The sequence below is a fragment of the Juglans microcarpa x Juglans regia genome, chromosome 4D (assembly GCF_004785595.1).
Source record: "Juglans microcarpa x Juglans regia isolate MS1-56 chromosome 4D, Jm3101_v1.0, whole genome shotgun sequence".
In the NCBI taxonomy this organism is placed as follows: domain Eukaryota; kingdom Viridiplantae; phylum Streptophyta; class Magnoliopsida; order Fagales; family Juglandaceae; genus Juglans; species Juglans microcarpa x Juglans regia.
The window spans coordinates 16,802,727-16,823,574 of record NC_054600.1 but is presented as its reverse complement, the minus strand read 5'-3'; the positions used below and the strand labels follow the sequence as shown (position 1 = coordinate 16,823,574).

At 37.8% G+C, this 20,848-nt stretch overlaps 1 protein-coding gene across 2 annotated transcripts; it reads left to right on the top strand.

Annotated features, from left to right (window-relative positions):
• Positions 1–747: 747 nt before the first annotated feature.
• Positions 748–7,328, top strand: LOC121260753 (peptide chain release factor PrfB1, chloroplastic). 2 transcript variants are annotated; one of them, XM_041162757.1, is made up of 7 exons: positions 748–999; positions 1,450–1,521; positions 1,663–1,883; positions 3,056–3,259; positions 4,383–4,598; positions 6,259–6,445; positions 6,922–7,328. In XM_041162757.1, the coding sequence occupies exons 1-7, from the start codon at positions 837–839 to the stop codon at positions 7,224–7,226; spliced, it is 1,368 nt and encodes a 455-aa protein (XP_041018691.1). In that variant the 5' UTR covers positions 748–836; the 3' UTR covers positions 7,227–7,328. The 2 variants fall into 2 exon arrangements, with proteins under 2 accessions (XP_041018691.1, XP_041018692.1); XM_041162758.1 differs by having other exon boundaries at positions 6,885–7,175.
• The last annotated feature ends 13,520 nt before the right edge of the window (positions 7,329–20,848 follow it).

Sequence of the window (20,848 nt, the reverse complement as noted above, 5' to 3'; positions counted from 1 at the left end):
ACTTTATGTGATACGTCATTTTGTAAAGTTATTTTTATTGTAAATTAGATTTAATGAACCTCATGAATATTTTTGTATATATAACCGTTCTCTTTTTTATATACCACTCAAGATGGAAATTCCATTCATTTACACCAACACGCCAATACTCGCAACGGGTTGCACTAAGGAACAATTATCGGATATGAAAGAGCTAGGCGTGGATTAGATAGTGAGATGAAATAATTTCATATAAAAGTTGAATAAAATATTATTAAAATATTATTTTTAAATATTATTATTATTTAAGATTTGAAAAAATTAAATTGTTTATTATATTTTATGTAAAAATTTAACAAAATTATAATAATAAAATAAGATAAAATAAGATGAGATTAAATTCTATTCAAACTAGGCTGTAATCTACCTTCTATAAATAGAAGTTGCTGCTTTCATCTTATGTGGATTCACTGTAGATTCACAGTAAAGATGACAAACGCTGCCTTCAAATTTGAGTACTGCTAACTCTGGATTCAAAAAGTTTATCGAATAATGTAAATTTTTTTTTTTTATATATTTTTTTAATCATTATAAATATTTTTTAAAAAAATAAAAAATTCACAATATTATTAAAATATATTTTTTAATCATTCGGTAAAAAAAAAAAAAAAAATTCCATTCGGTGAACTTTTTGGGTCCCGAATTAAGCATCTCTCTTCAAATTTATATGTAATTATTTGGACACGGTAGAAATGAGTTCTATCTTTACTCCTCCCCTTCCCCATCGTTTTCCGTGTGTAAGAGAGAGAGGGAGAGAGAGAGCGCGATATCCCTGATTCCCTCCACAAAGCCATATCATGGAGTCTCTCCTGGGAACTCTATGCAGCTCAACCACTGTCATACCCCCCGGTCTCTCAAACTATAAGCTATCACTGCCTCTACAACTGCCACCACATAAACGCACTCTTCCTCATTCCACCAACTTTTCCTTCTTCACCCCGTATCGAATTCCTCCTCCTGGTAAGTGAATTCTGAATTTTTTTCCCCTTCTTTTGTGGTGGGCATATTGTGTGCGTTTGTACTTTTGTTCAACTTTTCAACAAGGTCTTTGCGTGTTTTGCACCACTCTTGACTCTTTTAAATTATGGGGTTATCCTATATCGTACTGTTTATATGGGAGTGACAAATACAGACTCTCTTCAACATCTCAGCCAGAGCTTCATGAGGTTCACGGAGTTCTTGCAGTGTATCAATGGGACTCTCTCTCTCGTACAAATTTCTTTAATCTTGAAATTATGAAGGTTTATGAGGATAGCAACCGATTCTGCTCTTATCTGGAATCTGATCTTTTTCTCTCCACGTACATATGTACATACATACATACACATATTTTAAATTGCGTGTTCATTGAGAATGAATTCTATCGTGGGTTTGTTTCGCTGACTCGGTTGTTATTTGGATTTCCTTTAGTCTTATTCGCGACACCGGAGAGCCAATCGAGTGTTGGGGTTGATGCTGATGCTAGAGAATGGGCAATGCAAGGTTAGTTGTTAGTATATTAATCTTTCAGACCTTGGGTGCATTTTATTCTCTTTAAGAGACAAGGTTTTTTTCTCCTTCTCTGAAACCCCGGCTAAAATGGGCTTGCTGACGATGTTTTTGCTTATCTGGTATTGCTGGCAGATTTTTATTCCCTGAGGAGGGATGTAGAGACCACCTCAGAACGTGTTGAAGAGATTAGGGGCTCTGCTGGTCTGCAGCAATTAGAACAGGAATTTGCAGATTTGGAGTTGAAGGCAGCTGATAGCTCTTTTTGGGATGATCGAGATAAAGCTCAAGAAACTCTTTTGGCCCTAACTGATGTCAAAGACAAGATAAAATTACTTACAGAGTTCAAGACCCAGGTTTATAAATCTTCTATCAATCCATGGTTTGGTATTTCTGTTGCTTTCAAGGCCATAGACTGAGCATGAAGCATTATATGTTGATGTCTTTGTGTGTGTATCCGTGTGCGCCCTCGTGATTGAGTATTATTCCATTATGTTGGAAGTGCATTTTGAATAATTTTATTTTATTCGTCCATATATTGTTTGATTGCATTTGTTCAGCATTAACTTTTAATGTTATTATGTATCTAACTTAAATTTCCTTGAATCTTGAGCAAATAAAAGTTTGCATGCCTGTGCAGGATACTTTTCTTGGAGATATACTGAGGCCTATTGGTCTGTTTTCTCCAGGATTCCATGATTGTGAAATTGGCTTACTTGTTAGTATGCTGATTGTTTTTGTCTAGCAAACCCTGAAAAGACTTAAAGCAGACATTAAAGGACACTGATTAGCCGGCTTATTATTAAAAAAATTCCTTCTTTGGTAAATAACTCTTAATCCCCCAGTTGTTATAGGATTGGGGGATTTTCTCCTTGAATTACCCGAGGTGCACTTGCGGGAAACTCCTTGCCAAGGGCCTGTATACCCCCGGGATTAGTCGGGACGTTGTTCCTAGACACCCGGTGCCAATAAAAGAAAAAAAGTTGATGCAGTTGTTATGGGTTGTCAGCATATTATCTTACTTCTACCATGTATTTGTACAGGTTTCTATTTCTGTATCCAAATCAACACTATTGTCTAGGTACATCCCTTCGTGGGTTTTATGATATAATCAGCCTGTCTCTGTCTTAGTTCCCTTAATTAGTAGTGCCAAAACTGTTTGTTTGAGTTTCTGGCTGGGAAAAGTTAGGGCTACCTATCAGCCTGGTCTGGAAGGAACCAAGACTTGGTTTTCTATGGCTCTCTCCAAATTGTGCTTTCCTCTGTCATTTCAGCTACAACAATCTGTTCGTGCCACATGTTCAATCTAAAACTTCAGATTCTGGTTGGATGATTGGGTTGCCAACTTAGTTGGATTCTGGGAAGAGAAGAAAAGAAAAAAGACTACTTTGGAGAGATGAATAATTTAACTGTTCCTGTGTCATGCATGCAGTTTTGGATCTAATTTGTGAAGTTAAGCTTCTAAGATGTAATTTTTTTCCCCCTTCAAAACTAGGTGAACGTATTGACCCTGATATGTTGAATGCAGGTTGAAGAAGCAGAAACAATAGTTAAGCTAACTGAGGAAATGGACTCCATAGATACTGGACTTCTTGAAGAGGCTGCAACTCTCATTAAAGAATTGAACAAGGCATTGGATCGATTTGAGTTGACACAACTTCTTTCTGGTCCTTATGACAAAGAAGGTGCTGTTATCTCTATCACAGCTGGTGCTGGAGGTACTGATGCTCAGGTAATATTTGTTTTATATACCAGACCTGGCCAACTTAAATAAAAACTTGGCTGAGATTGTCTTACCTCTGTTTGTTTGCCACTCCCTGAGAGTATTGATTGGAACCAGTAAAAGTTTAAAATTCTTTGCTAGTAAAGAAAATGAAGTAGGTCTGATCTGTACCTTGCTATTCTTGCCATCTTTCTGTGCGAATTAAAGAGGCTTGCTTACTTTCAGCTATATTTTGGACTGTTTTTTGCCAACCAATCTATGGACTACTTTGACAGGACTTTCCGCTTGATGTTACTAAAATTTGCAGTAAAATGTAGAATAAGACCAATGAAGGTCAGTAAATTAGGCAACTCTTTTATTTTGCATGTGGTTAAAATTATGTATGCAATTGACGTTTAGAGTTGGCGGCAGTGATTTGCCCAACTTTTAAGGACTAAAATAATTGAGAACTCAGCTGGTTAAGTTAGATGTTAAATAGGGATAATGTCAAATGATTACCAATTCTAGTACATGTCACTATAATGTAATTTTCTTTTAAGGGAATGCGAATACACATCACTTGTTCTTCTATCACATTCCTTCTAGACATCCATTTCCCTTAGGTTAAAAACAATTTATCTATCGGAAGAAACCATTCCTTCTGTTGATTTTTATTTGAGTAGGGAGACCTTCTTCAGCCCACCAGAATAAAGTGACCCATTTTGAACAACTAGACCTTCAGATCTATTAGTCCTCTAAGGTGAATGCAAAGAAAATTCCCACTTCCTGAATTTTATATAGGATTCTCACTCAGCTGTAGCTTTATCCATGTCTTCATTAAGACTTGTAAAATAATTGTTTCACCACATCCACATGCATATTTAATGGAAGGGTATCTCCATAAGAATCAGATAGAGGGTGTGGTAGTGGGTTCAAGACCTACTAGTTGCGTGTGTAATTGATTATGAAAAGGCTGTTCATTCTACATAGTTTAGAAATTTAATTCAATTTCCTTTATTAAAAATATGTTTTTTAAGTTTGCACGTCTTTTGCTAAAACCCTCTTATGCATGAAATTTGAATACGATAAGAGAAACTGAAATTTTTTCCTTTCTTCATTTTTGTGCAAAACTTTTTGATCATTTCCAGTGCAGGATTGGGCTGACATGCTTCTTAGGATGTATGTGAGATGGGGAGAGAAGCAGAAATACAAAACAAGAGTGGTTGAGAAATCCCCGGGAGAAGAAGCTGGGATTAAGTCAGCAACAATTGAAGTTGAAGGTCGTTATGCTTATGGTTATTTGTCTGGGGAGAAAGGAACTCACCGCATTGTGCGCCAATCTCCTTTTAATGCCAAAGGTCTTCGCCAGGTAACTCTTACCTTTCTGGGTAAATAAAATTATTGGAAACTTAATAATATGTGCTGTAAACTGGAAGTAGGAATGCTCTTCTTGTTACTTGATTAAGACACATTAAGGTAATGAAGTGATATTACATAGAGCCAGTTTGGCCATCATCTCAAATGGAATTGGAAAGAAACCTCGTCCATCCAGGGTATTTTTTTCTTTATTTTCTTTTGGGATGGAATTAATGTCTTGAGTGGATGGCTAGATCAGATTTTTTTGGTATGCGAAATTAAGTTTAATTCTAGGTTGTTAAATGATTTGCGTAGCTTTTGCTAATGTCACAATTTTGGTGATAAATAATAAAATAATTGCATACCAATCAGGTACAATCCTTGCTACTTGCAATTTAAGAGGATTAAATAGCTTAGATTTTTCTCCTTTTTGTCGACAAACAAGTAAAGATACATTTATCTCCAACGCTGTCGTTATTTTCGTGATGGATTTTAATTAGTCAGATCTATGAAGTGAAGTATAATGAGTAGTCCTGCTTTATGCCCAACACACACACACACACACACACACACAAACTAAATGAAGTGGAGGAAATTGAGGAGAAAAGGTCTCAAGATAATGCAACTTGTAGTGTTTTGGAGGCCCTTTTGTGAGAGCTTGGAAAAGAGAATTTTCTTTTGTCAGTCCAAATCATTCTGCTTTGCATGGCTTTTGGGTACTCAAATGATTCGTGGATGAGTACTGCTATTCTAATTCTCTACACCATACACTGCTTACGTTGCATAATTTGATTTGAAAGATAAATTTTAAAATTTGATTTTTACAAATGAAATCTTATCATTTAAGTGATGTGGATGGTGTGTGCTCTGTACACTGGCTTGAGAGTAGAATAATTCTTTGTTGTGGATATGAAGGGAGATGAATGCTGGAAATTCGAGGATTGTGAGAACTGAGAGGTCTGTGGAGGAGCTAAAATATTTCTTTTTAGGAACTCTATCATTGGATGACAGCATACATGTGTTCATAGCTTTGATCAGGACTCTACTGTACACGTTCTTTTGTACATCTATCTACCGTACACGTTCTTTTGTACTTTGATTGTGCCTTTTTGCTCATTAATAAATTAGATTTGTGAATGCATGGCAGATACTGAATATTTAGGTTCACTCGGATTCGTTTTACAATTGTGCATTGTAGTTATGGAGCAAGCTTACTGGACCTCAATCTTGGTTTCCCTCTCTCTCTCTCTCTCTCTCTCATGGGAAAGGGAGAATGTCTGATGCTACTCTGTCATTATCGCCAGCACATAAAAGTAATTTTAATTAGACCATGCTAAGCTAAAACCTTTAGGTAAAAACTTCACTGTAAAATAAATGATGTTGGTTCTGTAGGATTATTATACAAAGCTCTATACTCTAGAGACACTTGATGTTATTGAAACTAAACCATGCATTATTTTTTGTTATTTAATCTGAGTTCCTAGTGAGTGGATTCCTCAAAAGTGGAAGTTATGGTTAACATCTGATGAACAAAAGAAAATCTTGTAACATCCTTGGGATAAAATGTTGACTGACTGGTAATCAGAGATTTTGAAATGGAATGAAACACTCTCCCTTTCAAGTGAGACTGTCAGATGTTCCCATCTTATGGTTTAATCCTAATTTACATGCAGACAAGCTTCTCTGGTGTTGAAGTCATGCCTTTTCTTCGTGAAGAGTCGCTGAATGTTGAAATTCCTGAGGATGACCTGGAGATCACTTTTTCCAGGGCTGGTGGCAAAGGAGGTCAAAATGTAAACAAGGTTGAAACTGCTGTCCGGATTACTCACATCCCCACAGGCGTCACTGTTCGCTGCACAGGTTTAATTAACCGCTTGAATATAAGTCTTATTTTAATTGCTTCTAGATTGTTTTTTCTTGGTGAATGGAAGTGGTTTGTCCCAAAAACGTTAAGCTTTAGTTGTCACTAGATCTAAATTATTTTGTTCAATGACTGATAGCATTTAGTGGTGTGGGGCATGAGGAACAGCGCAACACTTTTACTGCCCATAATTGATTTTTGAAGAAACTGAAGATATTGCAGCTTAGTTGGCATTAAATTTGGCAAAATAAGTGTGTAGATTCATATACATTTCCGCCGAGTTAAACTGGCCGATTAATGTATTGCAATTATGAATACTTCAATTTCTGTTGGTCTAGTACTCTTGGTTTCAAATCGAAGAGCAAATATATTGATAATAATCGAAACATGTGTTGAACCATTCACTGTCACCTAGCCTTGAGTAATGTGTTTTTTCAGAAGTGACAACATTCAATTTCTCTGAACCACAATGCAGAAGAGAGGTCCCAACTAGCAAACAAGATCAAGGCTATGAGCAGATTGAAGGCTAAGTTGCTAGTCATAGCAGTGGAGCAAAGGGCTTCTGAAATCAAGCAAATACGTGGAGATGCAGTGAAGGCCGAGTGGGGCCAGCAGATACGAAATTATGTATTTCATCCGTACAAACTTGTGAAAGATGTTCGGACGGGATTTGAGACATCGGATATTGGTTCTGTAATGGATGGTGAATTGGATCCCTTCATCAAGGCTTACCTCAGGTACAAATACAGTATGTCAGTCTCTCCAAGTGGGGTTAATTAACATCTAACAAATTTTTTTTGTCAGTATACGTAACTTTGTATTTATGTATGCTTAACTTGCCCAGATGGGTTTATCTTCTAAGAAAATATAAATTTTTATTTTTATTTTTTTCTTTTGATAAGTAAGAGATAAATATTATGGATATGAATGAAATAAGCATAATCCGTGTACAAAGGAAGTATACAATAGTAAATACATTTTAAGTGCGATAAATTTAAGACAAGAAATCATGAGCATTATCCCTATTTAGGATAATAGCGGAAAACCAAAGCATTAATGTGTGGAGAAAAAAATTCTTCAGCTCTGCCATTGTGTGTTCCTTATCTTCAAAGTAATGCACATTTACATGATCCACAACGGGATCATCTTCCACACTGCTGCCTTGATGAAAGTCTTGCATCTTCCTCCAACAATTCCACCACACTCAAAGGCATAACCCAAGTAACATCAATCCGTGAAAAGATCTCATCCCACAATGCCCTAGTTACCTCACAATGCAGTAAGAGATGATCCACAGATTCTCCATTCTTTTTACACGTATAACACTAATTCATCACTACACATCCCCTCTTCCTCAGATTATCTGTGGTCAAGATCTTCCTAAGAGCAGCATTCTATAAAAAAAAAAAAGCTACAATTGAAGGCACACGAGACCTCCAAATATTTATCCAGGAGAACAGAGTATGATTCTGTGTAGACAAGTTGTTATAATACGCCTTAATTGTACATTTCTTGTGATTATTAGACCTTCACTTCAATCTATCACGCTGTGCAATAGGAGTCCTCACGGAATATAGTAGGCTAAAAAAGTATGATAGCATAGGTAATTTTCAATCATGAAAATTCCTATTAAAAAGAATATTCCACTGATGAGAACCCTGAAAAAATAGCCGCATATCTGCCACTAAAGCATTCCTATTAACTGCAATACGATAAAGAGCCGGAAAAGCCATTTCCAATGCATGGTCTCCACACCACATGTCCCGCCAAAAACTAATTCGATTGCCCTCTACGACTACAAAGCGAATATGTTTTTCAAAGCATGACCACCCCCTCCTTATAAACTTCCATAAACCCACATCATATCCCCTTCTCATTTCGTTGGAGCACCAGCCACCCCAAGCAGCTGCATATTTAGTGTCGATAATTTCCTTTCATAATGATCCCCTTCTGAGTGATATCTCCACAGTCATTTCCTCAATAAAACTTTATTAAAAGTTGTCAAGTTACACACTCCCAACCCCGCATACACAATTGGGGCACATATTGTCTTCCATCTAACCAGATAAAATTTCTTCTCCTCCCTCATGCCCCCCATAAGAATGCCCTAAAGAATTTCTCAATTCTATTCGCCACCCTTGCAAGCATAGGAAATAGAGATAAAAAATATGTGGGGAGGTTAGTAAGGGTACTTTTAATAAGGGTGAGGCGACCCCCTTTCGATAAATACATCCGTTTCCAACCAGCCAACCTTTTCTCTATCTTCTCCACCATTTTATCCTATATAGCTCTAGCCTTGAAAGTTGCTCCCAACGGAAGGCCAATATATTTCATTGGCAAAGTGGACACCTTACAATCCAAGAGGCTTGCTAAACTGAGAATATTTGAGACCGCACCTACTAGAACCATCTCAGACTTACCAAGATTCACCTTAAGCCCTGACACTGCTTCAAAGCAAAGTAACAGTGCTCATAGAGTTTGGATCTAGCTATTATCCGCTTTGCAAAATAATAAACTATCATTTGCAAAAATAAGGTGTGAGATGATAATAGAGCCATTAGAGCCATTGCCCACCTAGAAACTAAATAAGAAACCTCCACCAACAGCGGCCTGCACCATTTGGCTTAGAGCCTCTATAATTATAACAAACAAAAGAGGAGATAAAGGATCTCCTTGCCGCAAGTCCCGGGAACTATAAAAAAAAACTAACAGGTGTACCGTTACTAGAACTAAGAACCGGGCGGTTGAAATACAATGACGCATCCAGGAAATCCACCTATCTCCAAAGCCACACCTCTCGAGTAGGTATAAAAGAAATTCTCAGTTCACATGATCATAGGCCTTCTCCATGTCAAGCTTGCAAAGAATACCTGAACCTCCTTTTCGCAGTCTATGGTCCAAGCACTCATTTGCAATGAGCACCGAGTCAAAAATTTGTCTCCCAAGAATAAATACGTTCTGAGCCATGGAAATAATATGTTCTAACATAGGGCTTAACCGATTCGTAAGAACCTTCAAAATAATCTTGCATATGCCACTAACTAGGCTTATAGGGCGAAAATCCTCAATAATCGAAACTCCTTGTTTCTTGGGAATGAGAGTAATGAATGTCACATTAAGGGTTTTTTTTAGTATTTTCTATTAAAATTAAAGATGAGTTATTCGAAATTGGTTCTTATTGAAACTAAGATATTTGAGCTCTTTGTGGAAGGTGGTCAATTGGTGCGTATTTTTGTAAAACACAACTATGTTTGAAATGAGGGGTATTTTTGTAAAACGTCTTATAAAAGTAATATCATTTTACAAAAATATCCTCATCTTACAACTTTATTGTGAAATGTGTTGTGAAAATATGTTGTGTGGCTATCATTACTCTTTCACAAAATCTCCCTTGTCGGCAGTAGTGCTTTCATTGCACAAAGATGTTCTAATGATTATGGAAGGTTCCTGACTTTAGTTGAATATAGATGGGGTGGAATAAGTCTCATCATAATCCCTCAAAAGTGGAAGGGAAAGGTTGGGAAAAAATGGCGATGTGCTTCGTGAGGTACATGATAGGGTGGGAAAATTTAGGAAGAAGACATCGGAAATGGCTAGAACCATCCAACAGGAAGATTCGAAAAAAAGCTTAGTCAAGACGTACACAGAGGCTGTCTTGACTCCATGTGCTGGTTCTGCCATTAGGTCTCGAAGGGCAATCTGGACATTTCAAAATGGTGCAGCATTATCGTTGAAGTGACATGTCGGACACAATCGTCTGATACACTGGGAGCCTATAAGACTTATGCAACAAGGGAGGGGGGGGGGCTTTGCTCAATGGCCATGGTGCAGAGCAGATGACCTTAGATAGCCTCAAAAAAGAGATATTAGAGTTGAGGGAGACAATCAATAGTTTTATTCAGAGTGTAAACCAAGGTATAGGGCTGGGCCCAGAATTTGAACATAGTGGGTTGTAAGTTGTGTTGGAGAGTTAGAAGGAAATGTGGGCCTCAAATCTCGTCGGCCCTAAAAGGTAAGATGCTTGCACATACGGCTTTAGGACCTACAACCTAGCGTTGGTGGGTCAAAAATACTCTGTTCACTTCCCTTGAAGTCGGGTCTTCCTCCAAAATTGCGAAATCACCATCAAAGCTGTTGAATTTTCGGATGAGGACAACACAAAACGAAGTGATGAAGGAGGGTGATCTGTGGATGACATCCCAATTGACATTGTGGTAGCGATGACGTCGACGATAACCAAGGAAGTTGTACATGTGTTGGAGCTAGAAAGTGTAGTCGAAATCACGACGAATTATGATGCGAACTCACCTATGTCTCCTCAAAGTGGGTTGAAACTTCCATGGGTGCGTTTCTACGATTCTGATGGGGTTGAGAGGGAGTATTGGTAGGTGTTGAGTTCTGGGAGGCACTTACTCCTTTGAACGCTTTATACCTGAATGATACCCTGGCTTCGCAATGGGTCCTCCACAAAGTTAAGGAGATTGATCACTGTGTGGGATTATATATAATGATTTTGAAGACCAATTTATCGCTTTACTTGAAGTTGTAGAGGCTGGACAAAGACATGCTAGCTTGGATGGTGAGCTCAACTCAACTAAGAAAAGAGTTAGGGAGTTAAAACAGCTAAACTGGACAGTTAATTATGGGGTAAGAGAAAGCAGTTCGAATTGTGGGAGAGCAAAGAGAAGGGTGATGAAGGTTGTACAATAATGCCAAAAATCATTTCATGGAATGCCCAGGGGCTAAATGAGTAGGAGAAGTGCCTCACAATAAAAATCTACTCCGCAAGTGGCGAGGCGACATTATATGCTTACATGAAATGAAATTGGAGTTTATCCCTTAAGCATCAGTCAGAGTTTGTGGGCTTGTAATCGGGGGGCATTCTAGTGATGTGAGACAAATGGGCGGTGGAAAAGACGGAAGATGGCATGTGGGATTTCACGATGGCTTACTCGTTTAAGAATGTTGAGAATGGCTTCCAATGGGCCTTTGCAGGTGTTTATGATCTTAATATAGATTAATCAAGAAGACTATTATGGGATGAGCTGGTCGGACTATGTAGCATCTGGGATATGCCTTGGTGTATTGGTGGCAATATCAATATCATTCATTTCCCGAGTGAAAGATTGGGTGGTTCCAACTACAATTTAACAATATTAGACTTTTCTAATTTCATTTCTGATCAAGATCTATTAGACATTCCTTTTGGAGGTGGTTCCTTCATGCGGTCGAGTAACCGTGAACATCCTTCTTGGTTAAGGATTAATAGATTCTTGGTTAACTCTTATTGGGAAACCCATTATTTGAATCTCATTGAAAAGCAACTTCCCCGACTATTTTCAGACCACTTTCCCATCATTCTTGACTATGGAGGAAATACATAGAGGTCCAAGGTACTTGAAATTTGAGAATATGTGACTGGAAGCAAAGGGCTTTATTGATCGAGTCAAACAGTGGTGGACTTCCTATAAATTCTAAGGAAATCCAAGTTATATTTTGGCATGTAAATTGGAAGAATTGAAAACAAACTTGAGTAGCTAAAATGAATAGATGTTTGATAATGTGGTAGTCCATAAGACTCTTGAAGGAACTTAAGGGATTGGAGAATATATTGGAGGAAAGGGAACTGATAGAAGTGGAAAGGGTTCATAAAACTCCAGTGCCTGTAGAACTTGAGAGGGTTCCTCTCTTGGAAGAGATATATTGGAGACAAAAATTGAGAGCCTTATGGTTGAAAGAGGAGGATAAATGTACCAAGTTATTTCATCAGGTGGCTAACTCACATAGGAGGAACAACGCCATAGATATGTTGTTGGAGGATGGGGTAACTATCTCTAACCAACTCGAGGTCATGGATCACATGGTTGATTACTATGAGAATTTGCTTTCGGGACAATTTTCTTGGCGATCGAGATTAGACGGACTTACCTTTGATACTATCAACTCACAAGAAGAGGGATGACTTGAAAGGAATTTTGAAGAGATGGAGGTTCGAAAAGTATTAAAAAGCATGGTGGCTGATAAAGCTCCAAGTCTAGATGGCGTTCTTTCAAACTTGTTGGTAAGTGATCAAGGGTGTTATCACGAGGGTCTTTCAAGAGTTCTGGATAGTAGACTCAGGTCAAGAAAGTCAGGGCTTCTTTGCAAACTAGATATGGAAAATACCTATGATCGAGTCAATTGGAGCTTCTTATTCTATTTGCTCAAGAGATGCGATTTTGGGGTGAAATGGTGCTTATAGATCAAACATTGCAGCTTTATTTCACGCTTCTCTATCCTAATTAATGGCACATCAAGTGGTTTCTTTCAAAGCTCACGGGAATTGAGACAGGGGGATCCCTTATCTCCATTACTACTTGTTTTCGTAATTGAAGCATTTAACAAAATGATCTCCGGTGTTGTGGAGCGTAGTTTTTTATCCGACTTCTTAGTAGGGGAGGCAAATACTGGCTCTCTCAATATATCTCATTTCTTATTTGCTGACAATACCTTGATATTTCGTGAGGCCAACCATGAACATATATGTGCATTAAAGGCTCTCCTTCCATGCTTCAAAGTAGTTTTTGGATTGAAGGTGAACTTTGGAAAATCATTCGTAGTTCTGGTGGGGCAAGTGCATACTGTGGAAAGTATAGCTTCCATCCTGAGATGTAAGATATCTCATTTACCAATGAAATATCTTGGCCGACGTTGGGTTCTTAATACAAATCGATATCTATTTGGGATGATGTCCTGAAAAAATGGAGTGAAAACTTGCTAGTCGGAAGCAGATGTACTTATCCAAAGGTGATAGAGTCACACTTATTAAAAGTATCATTTCCAACTAACCGACCTATTTTCTCTTTTTATTTTCACTTCCATCAAAGGTGGCTTACCGTAAGGAGAAAATTCAGCAAGATTTCCTATGAGGGGGGATGAATGGTGTGTTCAAATTTCATTTGGTAAATTGGGCCGCCGTTTGTTCCCCAATTTCAGAAGGAAGTTTGGGTATTCGAAACTTGCAGCTTTTTTAATAAAGGCTTTGTTGGACAAATGGCTATGGAGATATCCCATAGACCAAGGAGCCTTGTGGAGAACTGTTTTAGATTCAAAGTATGGTAAAACATAGGGAGGTTGGTGCTTGAACAAGGTGAGTGGATCTTATGGGGTGGGGCTTTGGAAGCACATCAGAAGAGGATAGACTAAGTTTTATAGTTTTACCCATTTTGAGGCGGGGGACGAGTCTCGAATGAAATTCTAGCATGACATATGAAGTGGTGGAAGGGCACTCAAGGAAGCCTATCTAGACTTTTATGGTATAGCAAGAATGAAGGAAGTTTTGATTGCAGTCTTCCTGGACCAATCTAATGGCACTTTCCAATGGAATGTCACATTATTTCGAGCTGCCCAAGATTGGGAAGTTGAAGCAATATCTGAATATTATAATCTAGTCTATTTTATTGCTATAAGGGCGAAAGGTGAAGCAAGCTCCTTTGGCGCCCCTCGACTAGGATTATGCATCCGGACCGGTTTTTTTTTTCCTAATCTGGAACCTGTAAAATCGTGTTAATCTAGGCGGATATCTGTTTGGATTTTGCCTAGGTGGGTATAAAATTCTTATACTAGCATATACACGAATGCGTTATGATGTGGTTATCGAGTTAATACTCGGATACATTATGATGTGGTTCGGTTACCCGGTTAATAACCATAACCAAGTTAAACTCTTTCAAAAAATTTGAATTGCAATCATTTTATTTTTGAATTTACAGAACTAGAGAGAGATTTTGCCAGAGAGGGAAATAAAAAATCAACCCTAGGGAGAGATAGCTAGCTACGATTTCATTCCCACATCCCTTTTCACATTTTAAATTCAAGATCTCCGTCCTTTGTTCAACAAGTAGGCCTTTTGTATTTTAAGAAAAAAACGCATTCCTTGAATCTTTTTATGCTTTCGAAAACCGAATCCGTTTGCAATTCCATTGAATCCATTCCATTTATCTTTTGTTTGATTTTTAATCTCATACATTACGACATTTTGTTTTGCTAAAGCTTTAAATTTAGGAGTTATGTTGTTGTCTATTTCTTAGCTTGTGCCCTGTTTGTTTGCCAAGAAAATGTTAGAAAAGACAAGAAACTGAATTTTTTTATTCTTTAGATTCTCAAGTGTTTGGGACATGAAAAAGAAAGCCAAATCTTTGACTAAAACTGAGCATGAGGAAATTGGTTTATTTTGCTAAGGATTTAGGATCCAACAATTTTTTCCTTCTCTTTTTGTTTGCCAAACAGAAAGCTGGGGCTTTTGTCTTTCTGCTAATAGCACACATGATGTTTGAAGATTTGTACATATCATTGTTGTTCACTTTTTCTTCTCTTCCGGTGGGCATTGGTGATGACTTTTATTTTTTATAAATCGGTTTTTTTGATTCATCCGTTTTATAACCGGGTACTCGCCTAGGTCATAACCGGACTAATCCGGGTGGGTACCCAGACTGTAATATAAACCCGAATGCGGATTTGGGTATAGCCAGATACTCGGATCCGCATCCTGATGCACAACCTTACCCTTGATGAATGAGAAGTTCGCAGTCTACTCATTTTACCAATCCATCTATAAGTATATAATCTTTGTTTTGAAATTTAAAGAAGTAGTATTGTTTTTTGTGTTTTGTTTGGAAGTTTGAGAAACTTGTAATGATTAGTTAATAATTAGATGAAAAAGTTGAAGAGTTGAAATTGAAGTGTTTATATATTAGTGATGTTTGATAATGAATTTATGAGAAGTTTTGTGATAAGATCATTTTACTTTCCAAACAAGCCCTTGAGCATCAGAGGCATCCCTACTAGGTCCCTTGAAGTGTTTATTCTGATTGCAAATAGTTAGATCGTGTCCCAGGCATTATTGGACAAGAAATACTTTAGTCACAAAGTGATTACACAAAAGTAATCACACAAATTAATGTGTCTTGATGTAGTCTGTCTGATTGTAAAATTACTTTTATTGTGATGCAGATCTAACGAACATAGAGTCACGTCAGTTTGTGGAATTAGTTTTGTATTAATCCCTTTGTGGATGTAGCACTCTTACTAGAAATTGCATCAATACTAATGACCGGCAGCAAAGAGAGCAAAATCCCATCTTTCCTTCCCCTCTATGGCTTGTAGCTTATTTGTGGGCGGAATTTCCTGATTGGTTCAACCTAAAAAGGACTACCATGAAATCTAGAAATTCCAGGATTTCATTATAACTAGAAAAGAAAGTTTGACTCCCACCTATTTTCCACTAAGGGGAAGCTGCTTAAAGCAGTTTTAACATAGTCTGAAAAACAGACTATAAAACTATGACTAAAAGCCACAATTAAGAGTTGTGTGCTGCATTTTGTTGGTTTGGTTTGGCTGAATAAGACTTTTACGACTACTTTATCTTGACCATTAGTTAGGGAAAACAGGAATATAAGGAAATAACAACCTAAAGATGAGCCAATACGCCAATGTAGGACCGTCACTAGTGGTGGTGGCGGGTGCGGCTCACGCACCACTTAAGGGAAGAAGGTAGTATTCAGATTTAAGAGATTCGAAGCTGCTGACTCTGATGATGCCGCGTGTGGCGGCAGAAGACTTACCTTGGCGTGGCGGCGCGTGGGTTTCATGAGCACTGTAAGCCGCGCGTGACACACACGCGCCACTCATTTGAACAGTTTTCTCCTTCCGTCCTACAGATCGACGGCTGGGGAGTCTGATGGTGGGGCGTGTGACTATTGTAGAAGGCCGGTAAGCATCAGATCGAAACATCTTGATGCTACAGTCGGAAAACTAGAAAGAAAATCAGAGAAAAATCGATATACATGGCCGTCGATGGTTGAAAAGTCGGAGGGAGGCAGGAGCCAAAGCTCCAGCCCCTTTAGGCGGAAAGACTGAGATAGCTGGCTGCTTGGGTAGAGAGAAAAATCGTCTAGAGAGAGAAAGAAAACTATAAGTCTAATAGAATTTTTCATTTGTTGGGTGCATGCTCCTTGATTCACTCAAAAAGGTGACCATCAAAGATTTGTTTCAATGCAAACTAAGGAACCTCTTTTTTTTTTTTTGGGTTATGGCCTGGAATAAAATTCGACTAATTAAGAGATATTGAATAAAAGTGATGATCAATCCCATTTTTATGGATAATCTATTAGATATAAAATGAACTAGAGTCCAACCCACTATAAATCCATTGCTAAGAATAAAAGGAAGACAAGATAAGAAGATAAAGCTAAAAGAGGTCGACTGACATTAAAAAATGGTGAAAGTGACATAAAGCAAATATGATTCAATTACTTCAAAGTAGAAAAAACTCTATAAAAGGAGGCGATCTCTATAAATCTATACACTTCTTTAGAGTCCTCTGTCTCCGAATTTCTATAGGGACACCATTTTCTTCGACTTCTCCTAAACCCTATTTTCTCAATATATTGAGAGCTATGTGATACTACGATGAATTGTAAAATTATCAAACATAGTGAATTTCTCTCTCAAACGATTTGTGAATGTAGACTTTTCTGCCAAACCACGTAAACCCTATCTGTTTTTATTTATATTTTATATGCTATATTTATTATTTATTTTATAGATGAGCAGGGCACCGTACCACCACTTATGCCATCATCGTGGGCCATTCTACCGTATTGTTAGGCTCCAGCCACGCCAAAACATTGTGTCAACAATTGGCACTGTCTGTTGAAAAAAAAATTGTTCTCAAAACAAAAAATTGCATTACCCAAAAGAAGCTAATTCAACGCAAAGGAGACACTACACTCAATGGATGACTACAACGAGAGATAAGGAACAGATCCAGAGATAAAAAATGAAACCACGCTAAGCATCTATGAAGATAAGTCCTCTATTACCATCCAAATGGGCCTCAAGTTTATTTTATGGAAATAATAGGCATGGAGGGAAGGCATGCCTCCACGGGTGAGCGCTGAAGCGTGTTCCCAAGCAAACAACCAGCATAATGCTCGTGAAGCTTGCTCCTGAGCAAACAACTAGGTGGCACTATGCCCCTAGCAAAGAGTGTGGTTTGCGGGTGAGCACTAAGCTCACCTCTAGTAAGACGAATGACCAACAAGTGGTGAGCACTTAAAAACTCACCCCTGAGCAAGCAACCTAGTGGGCACCTTGCCTGCCTTGTTAGGAGAATCATGGGCAAGCAGTGAAGCTCTTCTTGAGCAACGACTATGGTGGGCAAGTAGCCCACCCATACATGGAGCAACAAAGCCAAGCAATGAACACATAATGGGCAAGCAATGCAACTCGCTCTGAGCCACAAGCTTGGGGTGAGCAATGAAGCCTGCTCGAGCGACAAGCATGGTGGGTACTCAACTCGCTCGCATTACAGACGAGCAAGGAAGCTCGCCCCTTTAACATGTGGCAAGCACTTTGTTTGCTGCATTGTAGATGTTGTGAGCTAGGTGGGTAATTCGCCTTTCAAAAATTGAGTAATCAAGAGCAAGTGATCAAGTTTGCCCCAAGCATTAAGCTTGGGTCTAGGGTGAGCAATAGGTTTTAGCCTGCTCGCGTAGGGATTAGCAAAGTAATGCAGAATGGGCAATGAACCCTTAGTTTGCTAGTGCTCGAAACACTCCAAGAAATCAATAAAGCTCTTCCCAAGTCACCAGCCTAGCAGGCACATGCTCGCCAGTGCTCAGGACTACCTGGGGGAGCAAAGAAGCTCTCTCCTGGGAAATACATCTAACTGGTACTTAAACTGTTAACATAGGTTCGTAGGCAAGCAACAAGCATGGCTTAGTGGCAAGCAATGAGCTTGCCTCAAAGGAAAAGCAAGATGGCACTTAACATGCCTGCCAATGTTTGAATTTCATTAGATCTTAGAAGCGTTGTGAAATCCCAAAACTGAGTTCAAGAATCTAGTGACCGCTTAGGTTTTAGTCTGTCAGCATAGTCAGATTCTGATCCACTATGGTGATAGAGCCTTCTATTTATTAAAGGCACTTAGGAGTAGAAGTTTGTAAAAATAACTGCACCATTAGTATCGTATGGTTATTTAGGATTTTACGGTGCAATAATATGTTTCCTATTTGCAGGATGAATAGTAACTGAGAGTGCCTTTTCATTTAATCAAGACACTTAAGAGTCTATTTTCGCAAAACTAATTGCACCACTAGGCTCGTGTGATTATTTAATTTTTTTTTTGGTGCAATAATAATTTTTACATTTTTTTGGGTGAATAGTAACACCCGAGATAGTGCTACGTCATACTCAGTTCAAACAATTGTCAAATCATTATGTAGAATGTCTAAATTCACTTAGAATCACTAGGACTAATTTTGGATGGACACATGGCACAATCCTAACCATTCATTGGAATAGAAATAGGACACTTTTCATGAGGAGACTGATTTGTGATGGAATGAAGGGTAATTCAAACCATGTGATCATGCTACCTATGTAAAGACTATTAAAACACTTTTTGATTAGTCAAAAGACGGCTTCAACCTTAATGAAATCCCAAACCATTGAATTTCAATCAAAATTCGAAACCCCATGATGAACCCTAAACTTTGTTTCAAATCCGTTAGTGGTCGGTTTTAATTAAGTATTTAATCACTTAGATTAATCACTTTCACACACTATTAATTACTTAATTATACAGTTATACATCCTTAACCACTCTTTTACATCTTGGTAATCAGATTAAACCAAGAAAAATTTGATTTGGACTCACTCATAACTGAAAACCCCAAATGAAGCCCATTGAAACCCTAAATTGAAGCCCATCGGTTTGGTCCAATTTTAGCCCATTGAAAACAACCACCACCAAGGGAGGATTCTTGAGGAATTTTCTTACCCCTCCGGAGGCTAAGACAAGGGCTGGCTGACACACCACTCAAGTCTAGCCCCCAATAGTCACTTGATGGAAGTCAAAAACCCTTCCTCCATCACTACCATCACTCGAACCAGGTGCAGTAGAGGAAACAACAACTGTGCAGCCCCTTTGTCCCGCATCTTTTGGCTGCCAACCTCCCATCCAAGGGTCACTAAGCCATTCCATGTCAGTACCCTCTCATGTATATCATGCCTCCCTCATTCCTCTTGTTACACTTTGCATTTTTCCTGACTCATGTCACACTTTGCATTTTTCCTGACTTGTTGAATACTAGAGAGAGCTTCAAGCAGATTTTTTGGTCTTTTTTGCCTTGTATATTCTAGCTATTTTTAAGTTGATTCTCATGACACTATCTTCATATTTTTGTTTCTATTCGAGTCTATTTCGCGTTGTTATATGTTGGGTAATTTTTCATAGAGTTTTGATTGGTGAAAGTTTGGTTTGAACATGGAAATGTCTCACTGGATGGCAATTTTGATGTTTGTGTGAAACCTTGATATTTTGATGAAGTGTTTGGTGAACTCTTGGGTAGATCTCTCTACGGTGAAGTACTAACGTGTGTGAATGTTAGGTTTGGATTCAAACGTGTTAATACTTTTATAAAATAGTTTTGCATGATTTTGGAATGTTAGAAACTTGAAGGTTCAAAGCAGTTTATGTTTTGGTGAAGTTATGATGTTTGGTTTTAGAAACTTGATCTATTGGCATTGATCTTCATATATGATATACTTAAGGCTTTGATCTATGTGTTAGGAGTTTATTTTTAGAGAATATTGGTTTAAATCTTTGATAGGATGATTTTATACATGCAAGAGTTTGTTTTGGACTCAATCTAGAGGCTTTTGGGTTTGTATTATGTTTTAATGAAGTTGTTGCCATGTGATGCAAGATTTAATGATTAGATCTAGTTAGATTTTTTTTTTATAGGAGATCAAGTTAGAACTTGAATGTGAAATATATGGTTTTATTTCTTGAAGTTTTATTTCATGAAAATCAAGGATCTAGTGTTTTTATTTCAAGTCAAAAGCATGCTATATAAGGTTTTGGTGTTTTAGTGCAAGTTGATTGTTTTGTGAGGTGTTTTATGATTTTGATTATTTGATCAAGGATGCTATTATGAGGTTTGAATGATGTACATGTTAGGAATGTGTTATTGGACATTTGGATTCCTTGGAGTTGATTAGAAAAACATTAGACCAAGAACATCAAGAGTTGGTCCTTTTTTACCCAAACTTATTGTTTTGACATTTTTGTTGATGTAGTGAGTTTATAATTTTTATGGAATATGTTTGTTGATGTCTTAACATGATTTTAGAATCTTGAATGTGACTTTTGAATCTTACAAAAACCGGTTTAAGCATGAAAGTTTGATGATTGGTTGAACTGCAACAAAAATCAAGTTTTTGCCTAAAGTATGAATCGACCAAGGTGTGATTCACCTAGTTGTGTTGGTTTTAAAATTTTCTGATTAGATATTTGGATTTAGGATAATTTTGGTAAGATTGAGTTAGTATGCAAAATCTTTATTTTAGGGGCAAAA

Bases quoted from the DNA above. Each gene is read 5' to 3' on its own strand.
- LOC121260753 (XM_041162757.1), top strand. From the start codon at position 837: ATGGAGTCTCTCCTGGGAACTCTATGCAGCTCAACCACTGTCATACCC. The intron at 1,884-3,055 runs GTTTATAAATCT...TGTTGAATGCAG, and splicing joins TTACAGAGTTCAAGACCCAG to GTTGAAGAAGCAGAAACAAT. The intron at 4,599-6,258 runs GTAACTCTTACC...ATTTACATGCAG, and splicing joins ATGCCAAAGGTCTTCGCCAG to ACAAGCTTCTCTGGTGTTGA.